Genomic DNA, 19,969 nt, shown 5'->3' with positions numbered 1-19,969 from the left:
TACAACACATAACTTTAGCCTCCACAGTTCATACACACCACCGCCACCAACGCATAACCTTGGAAAATCAGGCTCGTGGCGCAAGTGACGCGAACCGCACCGGCTGTTGCATGAAGTGCGAATATGCCACGTACGCCGAATCCTCAGAATTTGAAGAGATTGTAGGCTGGTAAGCAAAGAAATGTGCGCCGACAGAAGTGAAAGCTGTTGCATGCTCATACACATGCCAATCAGTGTCCGTTGCGCGATCTGTCAAGCGGAACGGTAATGTATCGAATTGCGTGCAGTACGCATGATATTCACGTGTTTCATGCCGTGAAATGGTTGGGTTCATCGTGCGTGGTACAACCACCTGCAGTGAGTTAGCTGGTGGCTCCGTCGCTTGAGAAGAGGATGGATAATATGTGGTGGCCGAATCCCTCGAAGTAGGCGCATGCAGGCTGTCATGGCCATCATGGTCAAGACGCATCGAGACTGGGCGCGCACCTTGTGATGTTTTCATCCAACGACGCATGCCTCCGAGAATAGAGCGGTGCAGTGAATTCGTTGGCGAGTACGGCGAAGACGGTTTTGGCGAGTCGGATCGCTCGACAGGCGGAGCATCCGATTCGTTCAACGTGGGTATAGGGTCTTCAGGTGCCGTGCGCGCCAAATGCACGGCTGTCATTTTAAATGCATGAAGACGCTGTAAACTAAGGCGAGTCAGTACAACATGTCCGACAAAGAAAGAAATTTAATGAAATTAAAATCAAAAAGAACGTACTCGGTGAAAAGTGTAGGCCGGTAGTATCCATCCCAAAATCCTTTGTCAGTGTTGACAAAATGCCGCAAGTAAGCGAGTTTTGTGTCCATCTGTTCCTCGGTGTCTAAAAACGATGTGAGTGACAATGCATGGTCGCTTGAAGCCGTGTTAAGGGGCAGTGACACAGCCGAGTCACTGGACTGTTGACCAAGAAAGAGGTCAATGGACGCCTGCTTATCGGCATCGGCGAACGAATTTGCATAATAGCGCCGAATGCCCTCAAGCATGTCACGCGAATGAGACGACCAATGGTTGATCTTGCGATATGTATCAGTCGTATGAGCCAAAGCTGAGCCACCATACTGAAGAGCAATTGTGTCGCCCAAATCGTGGTACATTTCTGTCAGCATATTGATGGCGTCAGAATCAAAAGACAGCTCAGGCCGCTTCAGCAGACCCAGTGCATGCAGTTGATACGCAAATGCAGCCTTTCCAAGCACGAATTGCGCTGCATTCGTACGATCTAAGCAGTCGACACAATTCACGCGCACAATGCCCTGTTGCAGCAGGATAGGCTCATTTTTCGGATGCTCCATGCGCCGGAATGTCTCAGGCAAAGGCCCAGAATGAAAAAAGTCTGTTGCCTGTAGAGTCTCTTCAGCGAGCTGCTCAAGAAAGGCTATCACATTTTCATGACGGCTCTTACTTGCGCGGCTCATGTCCCAAGCAATGTGACGGATACGGTGATCCTGGCCGTTCTGATCCACAGGCAGAAATTGATTTAACTGCTCAATGCACTCTGTATATACTTTGAGGAGCTTCGATTCACGTGGCTGGCGTTCTTTGCTCTTGATTAGGTTCAACACAATCACCGGCGTACCGTAGGCGCTGAACAAATCGTGAAAGTGGCGCGAAGCTGCGGTAAAGTAAGGATCGACCACCGAAATCTCAATAGGGGGTCGGGGCGACATATTTGTTGAGTCCTGCGTCCAAAACACAGGGATTGAGCCGCGCATCACCACATACGATGCAAAGTGTGGCGATGCACGGAGTGATGCCGACGTATCATAACGCGATGGAGGCGCAAAAAATGGACTCGTCACGGGCTTGTTGACGATTTGTTCCGTTTCGACATCGTTCGCCACATGCCCGTCGGAATTAATCCCACGCTTGTAAAAACGGGCGCCAGCAAAATGACGGGAGCGACGTGCTATTAGTGATACGTAGATGGCTGTGCCCAACACGTTCAGCTTAGCTTGGTCCGCGAAGCCATGGACGAGGGGCACGATCCACTGCCGCTTGGCATGTATAGATGGATGTACATATGTGTTCAAGTCCACATCACGGCATTCGCCAAACGCAGGCTCCAAGAGTCGATAGTTCCACATAAACTTGTCTTTGTAGCCCCAGGCCTTTGTGCTGAACAGCTGTGCCTGTGCACGAGGACCCGTCATGTTTTCCTGCAATGTGCGCGTGAGATCGTACGTGTAGCTAAAGTAAAAGTTTTTACTGAGGTCCACCTGGCTGAATGAGCGCAAAAGCTGTGACTCACGAGCATCGCGCGACATGGGGCGTCCCGACACGCTGTTCAACACGTGAGAATGACACACAGGCAGAACCTGCGTCTCGTCGCAGTGGTAAATGTAATGGCCGCCGATCAAGCTTACGACGCTTCGTTTCGAGATTAACACCATGTAATACCCGGCTGTGAAGCGCACAAAGCCCACAATGCCAAAGTAGCGGCCGACCTCTTTGCATCGCGTGGACTCGGACGTACCGTCAAAGATGGTCGATAAAAGTTCATGCATTACATTTGGCGGTGTGTGTTCCGTACTGTACGCAGAAACTTGCAATGCCCAAGCCGCCTCTTGCGTGGGGTCCATCGATGGGTCGAGTTTGCTTGGCGAGTCAGCCGACTCTGACACACTGGGCTGTACATTGCTTGAAGCACCGGAAAGGGGCTGATTTGTCGTACGCGGCTGTGAACGCTTTGGCGAGCGTTGCGATCCCAAGTCAGAGATGGGCCGAACGGTCCGCTCAGGTGTAGCGCTTTGTGCGTCGCGAGCAGGGCTATCGGCTGTGGCGCCGATGTAGTGCTTCCATTCTGATGTCAAGCGTAACTGGAGAACATCGGCATCGTACAATCCTAGATACTTGCCACCGGCACTCTCGGGACCACCTGGCACAGACGTGGCATGTTCAGGCACAAGAGACGAGGCAAGTTCTGTGATTTCTGACGACAGTGTGCCCGATGGCGTGGTAGCAGGTTTCGGCAGCACGTCGTCAGGCCCGTCAGCAATACTAAGAACGACGCTTGACAGACTTTTACCTCGCTTGTGACGCGTGGGCCTGGTGGATGACTTGGGTTGAGTGGGTGGCGACTCCGTCGACTGAGGACCAGGCTGCTCGTGCGGCTTCGATGAGACAGGTGGCGTCAGCTCACTGTTCTGAGCCAGGCGCTCATCCTTCTCTTGCGACAAGAAAGGGGGGATGCGATGAATCCTGAGTATTCGATAGCGCTTCTGGTCAGAACTCGTATAGACACAGTAGTAGTATTCTCGAGACTTGTACAAAGTGAACCTCATGAGATCGCCTGGACGTTCGGTCCATTCATGGTCGGCGCCATGCAAATGCGGGTTTGGGTCTTTGAGTATCGTTTTTGGAGGCGGATTTTGTTCAGATTGAGCAAGAAGCACAGGAAGTGCGGCGGAATCGCCACTCATAGACGCGATCATGCACGTGTTCACATCAGACCCAGACACATTGTCTTTAGAAACGACACCGTCATACATCGTGTGCACACACGTAGCACGGAGCGGATGCCACCTTACCTTTACTTCGTGTGGTAGATTAGAGAAACTTAGGGCGCTGAAACGATTCGCACGGGCGACCTGGCTTGTCACTGCAGCCACAAAATGAATGAATTCAGCCTTTTGGCTGCTATTGACGCAAGACAAATTAAGCTCGACTCACCAACTGACAGCTGAAAGGCGGCGACGGCACGCATCTCCACTTCTTTACCGCGCGCGTCGCGCATGGCGTTCGGCCACCACGTGATGCATAGGTCTCTCTCGTCTACGGCAGTTCTGCGGAAACGCAAGTAGCACGGCTAAGACTGAACTGGCCCAGTTATGTCGAGTAGTTGGCCTAGTACACGAAAGGAATGAAGCGGTACGGCACAATCTGGCAGTACTTCTCCCAATCTTTGCCATACTTGCGAGCGCAACGCTCAAAGTCACGACCACAGCGATGCGTGAGCACAGCAAGGAAGAAGAGCGAATAGTAGTAGGGAATCACAGACCTCGTACCGGCGATGGCACCCCAGAGGAAAGCCTGTGTCCAGTCGGCGGTGTAGTTGGGCTTGCGGAGGAATTGCCACCAGCCATCGATAAGCAGAGCATTGCCGTGCTCTGTCTGCAGGTATCGAGGATCCTTCAGCGTGCTCCAAGGCCACTGCGGGAACGACCAGCGCACCTTCAGTGTACCTTGCAGCTGCATGCGGAAGCGAGATTTTTGTGCCATGGAAGAGTCAAACACAAAGTGCGCAAACAGGAGAAGCGAGAACATAAAGATATACGTCGGCGTCGAGAAGCGATAGTACTCAGGTGGGTGTGCGGCCATGTACACAATGCTGTAGCAGTAAGTGAATGGCACACCAGCAAAGTTCCAGAAAATGACCATGAAGCCCCACTTCTCGTGAAACATGTCCCAAGTCTGAGGGATGCATTCTTCACCCTTCGCACAAGCATTAATATACAGACCGGTGGCCAGGACCATGAACGCCATGTTGGGCGTCACATAGCCGTACTGCTCGTACTGCTGGCACGCGCCACTCACGCTGATCAAGAACAGGAGAATCCATGGAATCCGCACTTCTGCCCACATCTTCAGGTCAATCGGACCAATCCGCGGGTTCAATGCGGCACCCATGAAAAAGTCGTACATAAAGTTGCCACTCATTCGATGCGTTGTGTGCGTGAAGACAGCATGGAAGTATGTCGCAAAGCTCACGGCAAAGCCAGCAATCATACTCACCGTCATGTACTCACCAAAGTGCTCGATAATCTGTGTGAGACGGAACACGCCAGATACGTGCAGAGCCGCAGCAATGATCAGTGTGCTGTACAGACAGCCCAATGCATTGCACTTGTACATCAGGGTCTTGTAGTTGAGGGATGGGACCGGCAGACCCTCTTGCATGTAGCCAGGCATGATCCACGCGAGCACAAATTCGACGAGCATGAGTCCACCATACCCGATGAAAGCACGTGGAGTTGGAAATGCATCTTGGTACACATGGGAGGCCATACGGCGTATGAACGGAATCACGTCCGAAAGGGCCTGTCGGATGCGCAAACTGGCCGTCGTAAAACCACAGACAGATCCACAAATAGTACATCAGCACTGGGAAGCCAAAGATCATCGCTGTAACACCCCATGGACCACCAAACTCGTACTCGTGGTGCGTGTCCATCGCCTTGTCACGTTCGCGACCTTTTTCTGTGATACTAATGCCCGGCGCAGTTTGCACAGCTGCACGTTGCTTTCCGCCACCAAGGATCTGCGGATCACGAAGGTCAAGTTGCGCGTGACGCGTGGTGGTACTTTGTCGGCATAGACTCGGCACGCAAGGGTGTCTGGGCCCCGGTCTGTGCAGGTTGCTGAGTACGAACAATTCGCTCGCGCATCTGAGCGTCCGTAGGTGCTCGGCTCTGTCTTTCATATTGAGACTGGGCCAGCGCCTGTTCCTGTGCAGCCACACTTCGCGTGCGCACACCTTCACGGATGGGCGGTGCTGCCATCGTCAGTTAGTCGTGCGGAATGGACGAAGATGGGACGTGCTTGTCACCCCATTCATGGCTTGCGCAAGTGAACGGCGCGCGTGGGCCGCGACGTCAAAAATCACGTGCCATTTTCTGTCCGCGCGTGTAACAAACGAGAAGAAGCCTCAAGCCCAGTGGCTGACGAAACACGCACTCAGCAAGCCACCCCCCCCCCACCCTTTTAGGCTGGCTTCCTTTGGCAAGACAAACGAGACATGCCCTCCGTCGGCGGCTTGCTAGTGAATTCGAAGTCCTTGTGGGATTTTTTGCCGACGACGACCAGAATGATGATACACGCTTCGGCTGCTGCTGCCGCCGCACGTCGCGCTGCTATGGCAGTGCCGCGTGCGCGGCCCACGATGCAAGTGCGCATGTTGTCGAGGAGCATGCGTGTTTGCGAAGGCACGACGACACCATCGTCGCCGAAGATTACAGAAATCGTCGACAGCATTGAGAAGCTGACACTGTTGGAAGCGTCTGAGCTCGTGCAAGAGCTGAAGGTGGGTAGCGCGAGAACAGGGGTGAAGGACTGAGATGAATCATGTGCTAACTATGACAGACGCGTTTGAACATCACGGACATTGCGATGCCAGCAGCAGCTCCAGCGGCACCAGCGGCTGCAGCTCCAGCAGAAGAAGCACCAGCGGAAGAAAAGCCAAAGGAAAAGACGCTCTTTACAATTAAATTCTTGGGTCTCGGATCTGACAGCGCGAAGGCCAAGGTTATCAAGGAGGTCAAGGCCATCAACACGAGCATGAACTTGGTCGAGGCGAAGAAGTTCGTCGAATCGGCGCCACAGACGCTGAAGGAAAACGTCACAAAGGAAGACGCACAGAAGATTAAGGAGGCCGTAGAAAAGGCTGGTGGCAAGATTGAGTTGGCATAAACAACCTATCTACATATGCTTGGCTTGGGTATATTTGCGTGGCGTGTGTGTATCATCAGCATGCCATCCAAAAGTGGCCGCAGTGCGGCATGCTCGTGGCCTCCCTCGACATAGTTCCGTGCCTGGTACCACAGTCTCAATCCCAGACGCTGCACCACATCTTTGACTGCGCTCCTATCCATGTGCGATCCTCGGTGGTCCTGGATACTACTGCGTAGCTCCCACACTCGCAGGACCAATGTGCGAAGCTCCTCGAGCACAGATGCGCCTCCAGCTCGCAGCATGGCTGTCATGTCTGACAATGCGAGTGACATAAGTTGTGTGTAAGCTGATAGTGCCAAATAGTCTCGCGCGTCAGGCACGTGTGATGCCGTACACAGGACGGCGTCTGGTGCGTCGGTGATCAGAGAGTTGAGTGCATGTAGATCGACGTGCGGTCCAGACCACGGGCGGCGCAAGAGTAAGTGGGAGGCCATAGCCGCTCGTACATGACGACCACAGCCGTCAGTATCGTGTAGAGACTCTTCTACAGGCATAGCACGCACAAAGCCTACTTGCTCACGCGGTTGTAAGCAAAGGCCCACATTGACGATCCGTGAGCCTAGTTCAGAAGTAAATGTGCATCGGCGCATGCACGTACGCAACACAGCATCAAGCTCGTATGGTGAGAGTTCCGGCATTGCGCATGCACCGAAATGCAACAACATCGGAATATAGGACGAGAGCTCAGGCTCACTGATAGCTTCAGTGTCATGATAGTTGAGGGAGCAAAGCAAGTTCCACAATTGCTTGACACACTTTTCACGTGGTGGCACCAAAACCCACATCGACGCATCATGCAACGCTGGTGAAGCTCGAGAATGTGCGGCGGCTGCGTGAGATCGAACGTCTGCATCAGAGCGATAAGAGCTGAAACAGAGAGCCAAAAGCTGTTCGTTGGCCCCTAGACTCGACAAAATGCTCGGAACAAGAGCCAGCACATCTCGAGGTTTGGAGGCGAGATGCATACGAGCTGCAACTGCAAGCTTATCATTGTCATGCTGCATGGCGGCCATGACAAGCTGCTTTACGTTATGATGGCATGATTTTAATGACGATGCACCAGCGACCGACAGATGCAGGGCAGACAATTGTGGCTTTGTTCCGTGAATACATACATTTTCTTCTGGCACAGTGTCTGCACGCATACTTCGTATCCAGTAGGAGGAAGTCATTGCATGCTTGTGCCGCTGTGCCTTTATGCTCGTATGGCCCTTGTCCTGCGCCAACATAGAAAGAAGAGTGTGTCGAGTTTGTGCGTCAAGCTCCGCTGACTCTAGCGCGGAGCGGGCATGAGAAAAAGGATCGTCGCGATGCTTCTCAGGAGCTGTATTCGCACCACTCGTGTTATGCTTCGGAAATGGATCGAATGGGTGAGCGCGCGCACGCCGTGTCTTATCACGCAGGAGGGACTCGATACTGAAGCGAGTGGAGGACGCACGAGGAATGGCGTCGATGAGTGGTTTGGGCATGCCACGAGATCGTTGGGTTGCAGCATCACCTGGTCGCGTCAAGCTTAGCTTAAGCGAGTATGGTGCTGATCTTTGCGCTGCTGCACGCTGTGGGCGTCGGCCAAGCGGCGGTGTAGTATCGAGCAAGAGAGCGTCGTCTTCTGAGTCGTCGTCCAAATCACGAAGTTCTTGCAGACTTGTCTTTTGTGACGAGGACGCCTGTGACGCGAAAGATCTGTATGGCGAAGCGCACTGAGGATCGATGAGATCCAACTCATCGCCAATAGGATCGGACGACGGCACGATATCTTTCATCGAGCGACATGGCCGTCGCCACATGAATACGACGCGTGTTGGAGTGGATCTTCAATAGGCAACAGGGAAACACTGATTGGATTGGTTCGAGGGCACATACGCGCACTTGTGTGTGTGTAAGTGTGTATTTGGCACGCGATATTTGATTTTATTTTATTTTTTTGCATTATACTAGGGCCCCATCGCACGGGCTTATTTGAACAAATAGCACACATTCCAAGTGGCGTTAATGCACGGCTGCGATGGGCGCAAGTTCAAATGCGTGAATGGCGGTAAAGATGATCTCCACAACACGACGAGGGGAGAAGGGACGAAATTTGCCACTTGTTTATACACACGACCGAACGTTACAACACACTTGCTCAGCGCACAGACAGCACACGAATACGTTACCGACCTCCGGTCTTACACATATGTCGGACCTCGAAAAGGTGCCGATGGATGGGTCTAGTTCGTTCGAAGCTCTGCGAGGTGATGCAAGTGCCTCGAAAGAAGACAATCACGTACCCAACACGCGCACTGTCCAACTGCATGTGAGTGGTATGACTTGCGGTTCATGTGTGGCAAGTATCGAAAAAATGCTGGGGCAGAAGCCGGGGATCGAGTCTGTGACTGTGGCTCTGCTTGCGGAGCGTGCAACGGTTGTGTATGATGCTGCATCTACCTGGACGCCTGACAAGCTCGTCGAGGCCATTGATGACATTGGCTTCGATGCTCAGGTCGTGCCGGAGCGTGCAGAGGACGCCGTTACACTTTCAGTATTTGGCATGACGTGCAGTTCTTGCACATCTTCGCTAGAGCATGCGCTTATGAGAGTCGATGGCGTCGTGTCATGTAACGTCTCGCTCACACTCCAGAGAGCACAAATCGAGTTCGATCACCACCGAACAAGCGTGCGCGCGCTTGTTGAGGCAGTGGAAGATGCTGGATTTGATGCGATTGTATTTGATGATCGGGACGAAGCGCAGATCGAGAGTCTCACGCATGTGCATGAGATGCATGATTGGCTACATGCATTCATGATCTCGTTATTGTTTGCCGTGCCTGAGTTTCTTGTCTGTATGGTGTTAATGCACGTACGGCTTCTTCGACCATTTCTCATAATGCAGCCCGTGCGCGGCCTGTATATGCAGGATGTACTTGGCCTCTTACTTACGCTGCCCGTGCAATTTGGTGTGGGGCAACGGTTCTTCCGAGCGGCATACAAGGCCATTCGCCATGGTTCTATGACTATGGATACACTTGTCGTTATCGGAACGATGGCCTCTTGGACGTTCAGCGTCCTCGCCATGCTCATGATGCTTGGCTGCACCGACCACTGTGAAAAGCCACGTACCTTCTTTGATACGTCAACCATGCTCATTACCTTTGTGTCGTTGGGTCGGTACTTGGAAAGCTCGGCGAAAGGCCAGACGGGCCAGGCTCTCACACGCCTCATTCAGCTCGCCCCACAGAAAGCCACGATTTACACGGATGAGCACCACCAGACAGAGCGAGTCATCCCGGCAGAACTGCTCCAGGTTGGCGATACAGTGAAACTTGTGCCGGGAGAAAAAATTGCAGCGGATGGTATCGTCCGGCATGGCCAGAGCTTCGTTGATGAAAGCATGGTCACGGGCGAGCATGTGCCTGTGCACAAGACCGTCGGTGCCCAGGTGTTGGGGCGGCACCGTCAATGGCAGTGGAACGCTCGACTTTGAGGTGACTCGCGCTGGCAAAGACACAAGCCTAAACCGCATTGTGCAACTTGTGCAAGATGCCCAAATCAGCAAGGCGCCGATTCAGGACTATGCCGACCGTGTTGCTGGGATGTTTGTCCCGTGCATCATTGGCTTGAGCGTTTGCACGTTGGCGTTCTGGCTTTTTGTGGCTTTAGTATTCCCCCCCGCTTGGCAGCCATCTATGCTTCGTGTTGCTGGGCACCACAAATTTATGGAGTGCCTGAAATTGTGCATCAGCGTGGTGGTTGTGGCATGTCCGTGTGCGTTAGGTCTTAGCACGCCTACGGCCGTCATGGTTGGCACAGGTGTCGGTGCTGAGCACGGCATCTTGATCAAGAATGCACCGTCTCTTGAGGCAGCATGTTCGGTTCGCCATGTCATCTTTGACAAGACCGGTACACTGACACGGGGCCAGCTGCATGTCACAGAGCGGTGGGATGCGCCATTATCGTCATCATCCTCATCGTCGATATCCGTGTCTCGCCTCCTAGCACTCGTCCATGCCGTCGAAAGTCGCAGCGAACATGTCTTGGCACATGCGCTTGTCCAGCACTGTGAGCCGCACAAAACGTCCCGCATGGTAGTCCAAGCCTTCGAGGCCGTACAAGGTGCTGGTGTCAAGGCACACGTCGAATGTGATGATGAGCTGTACGACGTTATCATCGGTCATGCAGGCCTCCATCCTCTCGGCGAGCAGCCGACGCCCATGCTCGCGTTTGCGCAGCACTGGGAAAGCAAAGGGTGTACGGTGGTCTATGCATCAGTGAATGGTTCCTGGACGCAAGCTTTCGCCCTCGCTGACAAACTCAAAGACCATGCTGCCGAATGTATTGAATGGCTGCACGACATGGGGCTTCCGCTGCAGCATGATGACAGGTGACACACGGAGCTCAGCCTCAGCTGTTGCTAAAGCAATTGGTGTATACCCAGATGATGTGCATGCGGGACTCTCACCGAATGGTAAAATGACCCTGCTGCAGCAAAACCGCACGCCTCCTTCAGACACGTCGAACGCTCGTGTCCCACAAAGCATGTGGGAGCGCGTTGCCGAGGCACTGGTGCCGACTCAGTGCCACGGCCTCGCGATGGTCGGTGATGGCGTAAATGACTCGCCGGCTTTGGCCACAGCTGATGTTGGTGTAGCCATGTCATCAGGATCAGACATTGCGATGGGAGCTGCTTCGATTGTGCTCATGCGGAATGAACTTATGGATGTGCCGATTGCCTTCTTGCTATGCCGGCGAATCTTCTGGCAAATCCGCTTGAACTTTTTGTGGGCTACCACATACAACTTGATTATGGTGCCTCTTGCTATGGGTCTGCTTCTTCCCTGGGGCATATACTTGCATCCGATGATGGCTGGCGTGGCCATGGCCTGCAGTAGCGTTAGTGTGGTGCTCAGTTCCTTGTCTCTGCGCTTGTGGAAACGACCCGACATTTCTGCGGGTGTGCCGCCATCGGTCGCCTTCACACACGCATCCGTATCTGCCGGACTGGCTCGCCTTTGGCACACTCTATGGCCAACGGCTCCTCAGGAGCCAGCCTATACCGCGCTGCAGGAAGTTGCATGAGCCTCACAACGACAAGCGCATGGTTACATATATATATATATATGCCAAGGAGGAAAGTGAGCACAGAAAGGGCACAGTCGTATCAGAGAGATACAGGTCAAGAGTACAATACCAAATCGTAATGACGTCAAGACAATGTCATATGTCAAACATGATGAGTCAGTGACACTGATATGTGAAGGAGCTTTATGATCGTTGGAATCAGTCAAAAAGGAGAGTGTGACAAAGTCGATGGGAATACAACGTGGTGCTTCATTATTTTGCGTCGCTGCAACTCTTGACCTTCAGCTGCGCACCACAAGCATACTCTGAGGAAATGTGCCTGCACTCTTATCCCAGGGAATTAGTTCACGACCCTGTCTCGTCGATCGGACATGCCATACCCGGTTCTGAAAGCCTATTTGACAGAACCACTCGCCACCAGCTTCCCTGGCGAGGCGCAAGATATCCCCGTCCGACAACTGCGCATGCGACTGTAGGTCAGAAAATATGTGTAAACTTTCTAGCCGCTCGAATGATGCGATGCACGCAATCAGTTTAGGTACATTGTCCTCATACAGATGAATGTCTAAATCGCGCAGTACATGCTGGAGTGGTGACTGCGCAAGCATCGAAAGTGTATCCAGTGACATACCGAGACCTTGGATGCGCAGTGTTTTGAGCGAATGTGCAGATGAACTCGCACACAGGCGGGCCATATATAATGTGCTTATATATGGGCTTGATGGAGTGAGCTGCTGCTGAGAAGAGGGTGGTTGAACCACATGATTGACTTGAACATCTAAATCGGCTTGATCCTCACCGAGACGGCTCGTGTCGCCCGTGCTTCCGAGATCGTGTCCTACCACAGGCTTACTTCCGCCACGCGCATAGAGTGTGAGGCATTCGAGTGCGTTGCAAGCATCGATCAATACACTGGCCTCATCGTAGAACGATTTCATATCACGCACGTGCCGTGGGGGTGTGAGGGTTAGGCGCTTCAAATGTACCACATCCGGTGCCAGGGTGGCAAGAACACCGACGTCCAAGGCCACAGACTCCAAGGACAAATCACGAATCGACTTATTGACAAGTGCGCGCACGCCAGGGCCATGTACTCGCTTGCACCCAACCAGCGAGAGCCGCGAAAGCCGCGGCACATGCGGCGCAAGATCACACAGAAGACCGTCCGTGACGACAGCAGAGTTCATGCAAAGGAGTTGCAAAGAAAATAAGCGGTTATCGAGATGTTTGGCAATATGAACCAATTCATGTACGACTTCACGGCTTGGCATAATCAAAGAGAGTGTTTCGACCGTTCGAGGCAAATGAGAAACGAGAAGTTTCGGCTCCCACATTTGAGATGACATCTGGCCGCTTCCTGAAAGTTCCAACTTTCTCATACACCTCATATTGTCGAAAATCGTCATGAGCACGCGATCATTCAAACTACCAGCTCTTGTCCAGCAGAGTTCAACCAGGTTGACGGCATGGTGCAACGCCTGAACAATAGAGGCTTCCACGTCCTCGAGCTTTTCTGCGGGAAGACCAAAGGGGTATACACGTATTTCCATGATTCGCACATATCGCGCAAGGTGCGGACATTCTGCCAATGTGCGAAAAACAAGCAGAAGACGTTTCTGGTCGCGCAGCCATATACGCTCATACAAGTATGGTGTCGCGTACCTCCGCCACAATGCATTTACGAGGCAGCAGGCTCCTAAGTCACGTACGCGCCAAGACAGATGCGCAAGAACAAGAGGGACAATGTCGGGTGGTAGCAAACGACTCGCTCTACTGGCAGGAACGCCTGGATGCCGTGCATGTGAGGTCGTCATCAACAATGTGGGGAGCCGAGCGTCGTGACACAATGTGGAGGAGAATCGCGCGCCGCCAGGCGGCGTGAGCTCCAATGTGCGGAGGCGAGCGTGCAGGTAGATCACGTGAGTTGTATCACGCATCTCGTCCTCTGGCTAAGGCTTTCCTTGTCTCGCTCTGTCTCGTCAGCCGACGCAGAGACGCTCTCTCCCAATACGGCTACGCTGCGCGTCTATTCGCCGGGAACATGGCGTTCTCGATCGCACGTTTCATGCGTCAGGGAGCGCAGGCAGTGCGGACGTACGCGAGTGTGGCGTCGGCGCACACGTCAAGCTCACTAGCGCCTACTGGGAAAACGCCTCACAATGTGCTTAACACGAAAGGACCCAAACGCTTTGCCTATCAGGACAAGCGCAAAGGCTTCAGTGAAAGAAAAACATTTCTCTTCAAAAAGTATGAGCGGCTCCTGCGTGAGAATGAGCTTGTTCTCCTGTTCAAAATGGAGAATTTGGATGTGAAACTGCTCAACAATGTGCGCCGGCAGGCGTCGCTCGTCAAGATACCTAGCGAGGACCTTGCGCGTCTCGAGGAAAAGAACAATGGTGTTCCGTGGAATTTCCCCACATGTTCTTTGACGATGATTCGCACAGGTCTCATGCGGCCTGTATGCCGCAAGGACACGGCGCAGCCCGTTCAGGCCTTGGAGCCACACTTGCGGGGTCAGCTTGCTATGCTAACATGTCCTGTTCTTTCGCCGGAATATATTGGCAAGGTCCTGCGAGCTATGGAGCGCCCTGTTGCTGCCGCTGTAGATGCGCATGACCCAAAGAGCGCCAAAAAAGCGCCGCTTTTCAAGCCGATTGTTGCAGTCGCTGAACGGAGTCGCCTCGTTGACACGAATGCTTTGCCTGCATTCACGAAGCTGCCGAATCTGCCTACGCTGCGTGCACAGCTGGTTGGCTTGCTCTCTGCACCAGGGCAGAAGATTGCAGGTCTTTTGTCGCAAGCTGGTGGTGGTGAGCTTGCTGCAACGCTCGAGGCGCGTCGTCGGGACATGGAGAAGCCTGGCACTTCTGCCGAGTCTGCCTCTGAGGCTTGAGTAGGGCCACGTCAGGTCTTGCAAAAGACGACAAAAGAAATGCATATATTGATTGCGAAAGTGAAATAAAATAAAAAGAACAAGCGAAACATGGCCTTCGTTTGGCGAGCACGACCCCACGCCCCCTCCTGGAGGACATAGTACAGCCGATGTCGATATACATATATACACATATACGAACGTGCTTTCGTAGAGTCACAAGTGCCTCGTTTCCCTCCACAGGTCGTCCCATCAACACACTCGCGTGCTTGAGGCAACCGTCCTCTTGTTGATTCATGCACCACCGACATGGGTGTGCCAGGTTTATGGCAGCAACTAGCTGCACATGGCACGCCCATGGCACTTGAGCAGCTAGCATGGAATCACTTGTGCAAGGACCGCTCTTGTCGACGCATGTACCGCATGGGCATTGATGCGTCCCAGTGGATGTACCATGCGAAGAAAAGCTGCGGTGGCGCGCAGCCGGAGCTTCGAGCGCTCTTTTTCCGCCTTGCACGGTTCTTTAACTTACCAATATACCCGATTTTTGTGCTGGATGGACCACATAAGCCGACGATCAAACGCAACGCACACGTGTCGCATGCGTATCAGCCACTCGAAGCTCGTTTTTGTGCACTGCTCACGGATCTTGGTTTCGTCTATTGGCGTGCATATGCCGAAGCTGAAGCGGAACTTGCATGGATGAATCTACTTGGTCTGATGATGGCGTTCTCACAGATGATGTGGATGCTCTTATGTACGGATCTGTGTGCGTGCTTCGTCCATCGACACACGACACGTCCTCTGACCTGCTGACTGTATACGATACTCGGGAAGCAGCATGGGATCTAGATCGCGATGCCATGGTTCTTGTGGCTGTTTTATCTGGTGGTGACTATGATACGCACGGTCTCGTGCATTGTGGCATCAAGACTGCTGTGGCGCTAGCCCGAGCTGGATTTGGCTCCGCGCTGACGTCGGCTTTTCGCACACACTTTCCCCCGCAGTGTGATCCGAAGCAACTTGCAGCATCGTCGCCGGCATGGGATACATTTCTTGCTGCATGGCGGCGTGATATGCGCACAGAGCTGCGGTCCAATTCGCATGGTCACCTCAGTAGATGTCAGCCGAAACTAGCCGCCTCCATCAACGACACATTCTTAAGCACGACCAACGCACGTCGCTACCTTTTTGATTACATTTGGCCTCGCACGTCCGAGTACGATGCAATGCGCTCAGCATCACTCGTGGCGAAACTGGCGCGCGTTCCTCCGTACGAACGAGTAGATCTTCATGCCCTGGCCCAAACCTTGCAGCAGTCGTTTCTGTGGACACCGAGCGCTGTGCTGGACAAGCTTGAGCGTCTCTTACTTGATGGCGTGTACGTTCGTGAGCTCATCGCTGCAGCAAACACGGACAAGCAAGTCAGCGCTCAAGATGACGCGGATGCCAATAAGAGGCTGCATGAAGGGACCTTGACTACCAGCTCTACTGCTTCCGCTAGTGTTTCCGTCGCTGCGAAAAGCGCACCCAAGCCTATCGTGGACGAACTCAGCGTCAAGTTGGCTGCAATGCAGGTCCATGCATTCAAAGCTTTTCCTGAGCCTTCCTTGCACATGCGTGACATCCACTCCATGCGCACAAAGCATGGTCGCTTAGAACTTCGTGTCTCATACGATGCTGACACATTCGTCAATGGCCTTGCCAAGGCTATGCGTCTGCAGCACGCTTCGAGTGCAGCCATCGTTCGGCGCGTATGGCTGCCTGTGCCGCTTCTTCTCGCGCAAGGACAACAACTTTCAGAGCGTGTAAGAGCGTACCTGGCTGCTCGTAAGAGATCGAAGTACCCTACAGATCTCTCTTGGTGCGACAAGGGTCCAAGTTCCGTGCATGCAACAGGCGAACGACAGACGCTACTCACATCCTTCATGACACATGGTTCTTCCGCAAAAACATGCACACCCATTCATGAGAAAAGCGTTGATGACGATTCTTGTGAATTGATCCGTGTCGTGTATTCGGATGTAATTGTGCTGAGTGACTCAAGTGTGTCGTCGCCATCGCTATGAACATCATTATTGTACAATACTTATGTGGAAGAAGTGGGTGTGCGGCGGAACGCACCCCGCCACTGCCGCCATTTTTTCTTGAGCCACTGCCATGGCGTTTCAGGGTATCCATCGAGGAATGGTGGACGTAAGGCATTCAAAAGTCGACGTCTGGGGGGCGGAGGCACATGCGGCGGCATGTGCTCGGTATGTACAGAGGCAAGATGCGGTGCCATACGAGTGATGACCCAAATAAGGCCATTCCGAGACGACTCGACGTGTGACATGTACCGCTTAAGTCCAAATTTTTCAATGCGATAGCGAAGTAACTTGAACGATACAGCTGAGCGCACATCGGCAGCCAACTGCAAGTGAGTAAAGGGACGCATTGGTGGCTGCGATGGCTGTCCGTGTGTTAGGTGTTGTGACTGTAGTTGTAGTTGTGGATGTGGTGGTGGCTCTGAATGCAAATGCAAGTGTGGCTGTGCCTGTGACTGTGACCATGATGATTTTTGTTGCGATTGCATTTCTTGCCGTGGCTCCTGGAACTTGAGGGCTTCAGTTACAGCTAGTACAGACGTATGATCAAGATTTCGCGTCCAAATAGACATGACGCGCGGTTGTGCAGGGTCATATGCAGATAAATCGACTTCGCTCTCCTCGAGCACCCACGATGTCGAATGCTGGATGATGTTTTTGGGCGCCCAGCTGGGCAGCGATCCACTTTTTAGAATGAGTCTTGATGTGCACAAGACAGGAAACATGTCTTCAGATGGTGTTTTTGCGCGCATTTCAATGCGGCGATCAACAACGTCGACGGACAAAATGTGCGACGCTTGTGGGTTTGGATAACGCAAGAAGAAGGCTTGCACGCAAGCATGCCATGGATACCTGCACCCCTGTGTAAGTATGTAAAGTGTGCAAAAAAAAAAAAAAAAAAAAATGTTTGTACGTACGCAAGCTGCGTATCATGCTCTGTGGTCTGTACCATTACCACTCAACGAGTTGAGGCACTTGCGCACAAGAAGAGCGTTCTGATCGAGGCAAGGGAGGAAAATGTCGTACGTGCTGTTCAGCCGTGGAGGTTCGTACTTTGATGACAAACCAACTTGGAAAAATCAGGGCCAATTCTTTTTTGCATGTTGATCGCATGTGTTGCTACCTGCAAAAAATATTTCACAACCTACGGACAAGGTACCGAACAGGGAAAAAGTTGCAACATACTAGCGAGTGCGGTGCTATGAAGCGTTTTTCTTGCCTAACATGGGAAACCGTCCTTCATGACATACCACCACCCATCATCTTTTGCATCATTCCTCCAAGACCGCCCATGTTCTGCATCATACTCTGCATCTGAGCAAGATCGGGCATACCGCCAGCTGCACCACCTAGACCCATACCTGGAAAACTCGGCATGCCGGGCAGACCGCCCATCGCGGCTAAAGAGGGTGGAACATTTCCACTCTGAAGCTGTCGCATGAGTTGTTCACGACCGCCAGGTTGCCGAAGCTGCGCCTTAATATCAGCCGGGAGCGCATTCTGCATCTTCATCGCCTGCTCCCGTGTCATACCTGGCGGTAACATCGGCATGCCACCACGGCCGGCGCCCGCGCCACTGCCGCCACCGCTCTTCATTTGCTGGAGCCAACTGTTCTTTCCCCCAAACTTCTTCACCATTTGCGAGATCGTTCGGTACTGCATCAAGAACTCTTCCACATCCCGCACGCTCGTGCCGCTGCCACGTGCCACACGAAGAGCACGACTTGTGAGGCGTAATGGAGCCTTGCTTTTTGTTTTGTCGTTGGCATTGGCGTTGGTGTTGGCCGCTGTGCGACTCTGTGCCTTTTCGTCCGAGTGCGATCGCGCAGCAGCCGCGCGGCTAGTCGATGTCTTGATCGGCTTCGTGAAGCAGGAGCCGTCCGAGTCAAGTTCTTCGGGCGTCATGCTGTCGGTGATGTACAGCATGATCTTGAACTTGTCGTTCGCTGTGGCGTCGCTGGGCGCATGTCCCATCATCTGGCTCATGCCTGGGATCATGCCCGCCATCTTTGACATGGGACCCATGCTCTGGATGTGTGTGATTTGCTCGCGCCAGTCGCGGATCGTGAAGGTGCCGCCTTCTTGGATCTTTTTCATCATATCGCGCTGCCGCTGCTGCACGTCCTCGTTCATGTGCACCTCTTCCATTTTGTCCATCAGACCTGTGAGATCGCCCAAGCCAAGCAGCTTAGAGATAAAGGGTCGTGCACGGAACGGCTCCAAATCATGCACATGTTCACCCGTTCCAATAAAGATGATAGGCGTCTGCGTGGAAGCCACGGCAGAAATCGCACCTCCGCCTTTCGCATGTCCATCGAGCTTTGTGACAAACATGGCACCAAAGTCAGCAGCCTCCTTGAATGCACGACACTGTGCCTCTGCAGCCTGGCCAATGCTAGCATCCAAGACCATGATGGTCTGACTCGGCTTCACAGCTCGGCTAATGTCGACCATTTCTGCAAACAGGTCCTTCTCTTGCTTGTGCCGTCCGGATGTATCGACAATGATTACATCAAAGCGGTTTTTCTTGAACGATGTCACACCCGCAGACGCAATTGCCACGGGGTCCGTCTCTGTGTAGGAGCCATAGAAGGGGATGCGAGCCTTTGCTGCATTCTGCTTCAGCTGATCAAAGGCACCCGCACGGAACGTGTCTGCGCACACAAGACCCGTCCTGTAGCCACGCTTTTGGTACCAGAGTGCCAGCTTTGTACATGACGTTGTCTTTCCTGAACCCTGCAGCCCAACGAACATGATCACATGCTGTTGTCCCTTATCGAGGCGGTGCTTCGTCGATCCATCGCCTGGATCCACCAGTTTCACAAGATAATCAAACACGATTCTTTGGACTTGGTGCTTTCGCTGTGCATCCGTATATGACTCAGCCTTTCCCTTGTCATTCAGGAGTGAGCTAACTTCGTCTTTTACATCCTGCCGAAGTTTTTGCACTAGGCGCACATTGACATCGCTGGCCAGTAGCGCACTGCACACGTCTTTGAGCAGCTGGTCGACGGAAGCTGCATCAAGCGTCGGTTGCCTCTGTAAGTCCGAAAATGCCTGGTTTAGGCGCCGCCCCAAATCGGCCAACACCATAATGGCGACTCTTTGGTCAGATGGATTTTTTTCGTCGACAACACTCGCTGTATGGGCGTTTGCCCGTTCACCTCCACCGGTACTAAGCGGGCGTGTGGAGAGGTGCGTGAATGGATGATGGAGGTACGACGACGAGGTGGTGGTGAGGAGGGGGGGAATAGGGGGGACACGATAACGTGGATGCGACTCACGTGAGAAATAGGCACACGTTTGCATGCGTGCTACGAGAACTCAGGGCTGCTGCCTCCTCCACTCGCTATTGCGCCCCATCTTGCGGCTTGGCCAACCCCACTTGCTGCTAACGCGTCGCTTGTCACATTCGTTCTTGTCACTTGCTGCAGCAGAAGCTTTCGGGCTCGAAGCAAC

The 19,969-nt window shown here is 53.1% G+C and overlaps 9 protein-coding genes across 9 annotated transcripts; 5 read left to right on the top strand and 4 right to left on the bottom strand.

The window, feature by feature from the left end:
- Nucleotides 1–702: 702 nt before the first annotated feature.
- Nucleotides 703–3,534, bottom strand: MGL_2411 (uncharacterized protein; the record flags this gene model as incomplete). The annotated part of the gene is made up of 1 exon (XM_001730563.1): nt 703–3,534. One exon carries the CDS (start codon nt 3,532–3,534, stop codon nt 703–705), a length of 2,832 nt encoding a protein of 943 aa, XP_001730615.1.
- A 355-nt stretch (nt 3,535–3,889) lies between these two features.
- MGL_2410 (uncharacterized protein) lies at nt 3,890–5,050 on the bottom strand (the record flags this gene model as incomplete). The annotated part of the gene is made up of 1 exon (XM_001730562.1): nt 3,890–5,050. One exon carries the CDS (start codon nt 5,048–5,050, stop codon nt 3,890–3,892), a length of 1,161 nt encoding a protein of 386 aa, XP_001730614.1.
- A 799-nt stretch (nt 5,051–5,849) lies between these two features.
- MGL_2409 (uncharacterized protein) lies at nt 5,850–6,451 on the top strand (the record flags this gene model as incomplete). Its single annotated transcript, XM_001730561.1, has 2 exons — nt 5,850–6,065; nt 6,125–6,451. The coding sequence occupies 2 exons, from the start codon at nt 5,850–5,852 to the stop codon at nt 6,449–6,451; spliced, it is 543 nt and encodes a 180-aa protein (XP_001730613.1).
- A 2,218-nt stretch (nt 6,452–8,669) lies between these two features.
- Nucleotides 8,670–9,956, top strand: MGL_2408 (uncharacterized protein; the record flags this gene model as incomplete). The annotated part of the gene is made up of 1 exon (XM_001730560.1): nt 8,670–9,956. One exon carries the CDS (start codon nt 8,670–8,672, stop codon nt 9,954–9,956), a length of 1,287 nt encoding a protein of 428 aa, XP_001730612.1.
- Nucleotides 9,957–10,188: 232 nt separating this feature from the next.
- On the top strand, nt 10,189–11,548 carry MGL_2407 (uncharacterized protein; the record flags this gene model as incomplete). Its single annotated transcript, XM_001730559.1, has 2 exons — nt 10,189–10,720; nt 10,872–11,548. The coding sequence occupies 2 exons, from the start codon at nt 10,189–10,191 to the stop codon at nt 11,546–11,548; spliced, it is 1,209 nt and encodes a 402-aa protein (XP_001730611.1).
- A 284-nt stretch (nt 11,549–11,832) lies between these two features.
- On the bottom strand, nt 11,833–12,897 carry MGL_2406 (uncharacterized protein; the record flags this gene model as incomplete). The annotated part of the gene is made up of 1 exon (XM_001730558.1): nt 11,833–12,897. The coding sequence occupies one exon, from the start codon at nt 12,895–12,897 to the stop codon at nt 11,833–11,835; it is 1,065 nt and encodes a 354-aa protein (XP_001730610.1).
- Nucleotides 12,898–13,592: 695 nt separating this feature from the next.
- Nucleotides 13,593–14,444, top strand: MGL_2405 (uncharacterized protein; the record flags this gene model as incomplete). Its single annotated transcript, XM_001730557.1, has 1 exon — nt 13,593–14,444. The coding sequence occupies one exon, from the start codon at nt 13,593–13,595 to the stop codon at nt 14,442–14,444; it is 852 nt and encodes a 283-aa protein (XP_001730609.1).
- A 677-nt stretch (nt 14,445–15,121) lies between these two features.
- MGL_2404 (uncharacterized protein) lies at nt 15,122–16,492 on the top strand (the record flags this gene model as incomplete). Its single annotated transcript, XM_001730556.1, has 1 exon — nt 15,122–16,492. The coding sequence occupies one exon, from the start codon at nt 15,122–15,124 to the stop codon at nt 16,490–16,492; it is 1,371 nt and encodes a 456-aa protein (XP_001730608.1).
- Nucleotides 16,493–17,749: 1,257 nt separating this feature from the next.
- Nucleotides 17,750–19,603, bottom strand: MGL_2403 (uncharacterized protein; the record flags this gene model as incomplete). The annotated part of the gene is made up of 1 exon (XM_001730555.1): nt 17,750–19,603. One exon carries the CDS (start codon nt 19,601–19,603, stop codon nt 17,750–17,752), a length of 1,854 nt encoding a protein of 617 aa, XP_001730607.1.
- Between the last annotated feature and the right edge of the window lie 366 nt (nt 19,604–19,969).

The sequence above is a fragment of the Malassezia globosa genome, assembly GCF_000181695.2.
Source record: "Malassezia globosa CBS 7966 chromosome Unknown mgl_sf_5.2, whole genome shotgun sequence".
NCBI lineage: Eukaryota > Fungi > Basidiomycota > Malasseziomycetes > Malasseziales > Malasseziaceae > Malassezia > Malassezia globosa.
This window is presented reverse-complemented; position numbering and strand designations above follow the sequence as displayed.